Source organism: Asparagus officinalis, chromosome 7 (genome assembly GCF_001876935.1).
Source record: "Asparagus officinalis chromosome 7, Aspof.V1, whole genome shotgun sequence".
NCBI classification, from domain to species: domain Eukaryota; kingdom Viridiplantae; phylum Streptophyta; class Magnoliopsida; order Asparagales; family Asparagaceae; genus Asparagus; species Asparagus officinalis.
The window spans coordinates 112,438,048-112,440,673 of record NC_033800.1 but is presented as its reverse complement, the minus strand read 5'-3'; the positions used below and the strand labels follow the sequence as shown (position 1 = coordinate 112,440,673).

General features: G+C 40.3%; 1 protein-coding gene across 1 annotated transcript; it reads left to right on the top strand.

The window, feature by feature from the left end:
• Positions 738-2,413, top strand: LOC109849188. Its single transcript, XM_020419000.1, has 3 exons — positions 738-1,757; positions 1,850-1,979; positions 2,088-2,413. Exons 1-3 carry the CDS (start codon positions 1,450-1,452, stop codon positions 2,181-2,183), a joined length of 534 nt encoding a protein of 177 aa, XP_020274589.1. The 5' UTR covers positions 738-1,449; the 3' UTR covers positions 2,184-2,413.

The window sequence follows — 2,626 nt, the reverse complement described above, 5'->3', positions numbered from 1 at the left end:
CGAGCCACTTACAAAACCGAGAAAATTTTCAGAAACATTGACGCTTGACCGTGACGGTCGACCGTGGGATTTTTTTAGACTGACGGTCGACCATCACGGTCGACCGCGAAAGTCTCTGAACTCATGGCGGGCGACCGTGACGGTCGATCGCAAAAGACTCTGCTGGCTACTAAGAAAAGAACAAGGGCACGGTCGACCGTAGCGGTCGACCGTGAACTGACACAACAGATACAACATTTAGAAAGCAGTTTTGACTCTTTAAAAATCTGTAAAAATATTGAAATGACTTCTAAAAATTGTGTAACTTTGTAAATTGTTTTTAACACTAAAAACAAACTGTTTAGAAAAGTAATTTTTCGAATAGGTCCTCATACTTGTGAAAAATGATATTTTGTTAAAACGCTCAAAAATATAAGTATGAAAACGTGTGTGTGATATCCCAATAGCTTCAAGCGAAATCTACAACTACTTACCTACACTCTAGCACTAGAGAGAAAATAAAAACAACAAATATCTCTCACAAAGAAATACATTTCTTGAGTCTTGATATTGCTTGAGTTGATGAAGCTTCTCATTGCGTTTATTGTTCTTGATTAAACATTGCTTTATCACTATGCCTTCTCCTCCTTTGGATATCATCGTTGTAGCTCATATTCCATCCAATCCTCTATAAGTGGTACTAACAAGCTTGAAATATATATATTAACTACAATATCACTCAATAAGCAATTAGTACCGATAATGGTGGTTGTAAATCATCATCAAAACATAAGGGCTAACAACTCGAAGAATGAATTTCATGATTTTCATTCTTCAGAAGATGAGAGTGATGACCTTGATGAAGTTGATGAAGTGGAGGAAGATGATTTATTTGATCAAAATGCTGAAAATCCTATGTTGGTAGTCGGTGCCATATTTAGGGATGCAGATGATGTAATAGCGGATTATATCCCATAGCCTTTGCTCTTGTTGAAGGAGAGAAGGAGAGTACTTGGCTTTGATTTCTTCAACATTTACGACAAGCACTAGAGATGGAGATGGATCACATTACCGTTATTAGTGATCAAGAGAAAGGCTTGCAAGAAGTAGTTTTAGAAATCTTTCCTCATGCTGAACACAGGGTATGTATGAGGCACCTATGGAAAAATTTGAAAAAGAAGTATTCAGGAGAAGTATTTGCGTGATTTATTTGGGATGCAGCACGATCATATAAAATGATCGAACACGAAAAGGTGATGACTAAATTGAGAGCTATATCTCTTGGATGTGCACTAGATTTGGATGTTACTTTCACCAACGAGGGATATAAATTGAGTAGATGCATGTTCTCGGCAGCTCCAAGAAATCATTTTATTGTGAACAATGTAAGTGAAAGTTTCAATGCTTGGATACTAGAAGCAAGATCTCTTCCTGCAATTGATTTGGTGGACAAAAATTAGAATAAAGCTAATGGCAAGAATGAACAAAAGAAGAAGACTTGCATCTAAATGGAAGGGAATGTTAGTACCGATGGCTGAAAGGTACGTGAGGGAGATTAGCAAGAACCTTGGTGGGTGGCTTGTGAGATGGTCTAATGACAAAATTGCAGTAGTGGAGCTTATGGAGAAGAGGGAAGTGTTAAATATGGAGAATAGGACTTGCACATGTAGAAGGGGGCAATTGATAGGTTTGCCTTGTAGACATGCCGCGGAAGTAATTGGTGAAATGAGAAATGCAAGATGGTCAGATTATGTAGACCCTGCTTACTATATAAGCAAGTAAGAACAACTCTTTGTTTTATATTTTTTTCCATTTGTTTCCTCTACTTAAGATTAAATTTCAGATATTTGTCTCTTGTTTGGCATTTCAGTTACAAGTTAGCATATCAAAATGTGATTGCGGCTATGCCGGCAAAGGAAGAAGGGCAAAATATTCCACTTGACTACAAAGTTAGCCCTCCACATGCTACACGACCTAGGGGCAGACCTAAGAAACAAAGAGTAAGAAGTAAAGATGAAATAGAAGAGGGAGGAGGAAGGCAATGGATTCTACTGTTAGTTTTATAGATGTATATTATGCATATTCATGGTCCATATTCTCTCTTATAGGTGTCAAAGAGAAGACACCATTGTAGTAGATGCGGTGGAATGGTACATCATAAGCATGCTCCCATCCTCTCCTTTGATCTACATCCCCTACTTTAGTTGTTTTGAAGCATTACTTGGAACCCCAACTGGGATCAGCAATCTCCCCCGACCAATACCATCCACATCGTTATCCACCTCCAAACAGGTCCCGATTCGATTACCAATCAACTCTATGGCTTCTTCGTCCATGCAATTCGGGGCAAGATCATACCATTGGGTGACCCGCGCGAGCACGGGTTCGGAGGTTTTTTCGTTCTCTCTTTTCGCTTTTTGGTGTTTCCCGACTTTCCCGGACTTGTATTCTCCATCGTTTTGCGTATTTGGTCAACTCGTTGGCTTGTACGCTTCGCTGAGGGGCTGACCGACGAACACGTCGGTCACTTGGGGCTGCCTGACGTGCGCGGGTTGGCCGACACGCGTGAATTGACTGACGTGCGCGCGTTGACTGACATGCGCGGCGGTCAATTGGATAACCCTTCTTGACTCGTCCACTCTTCATT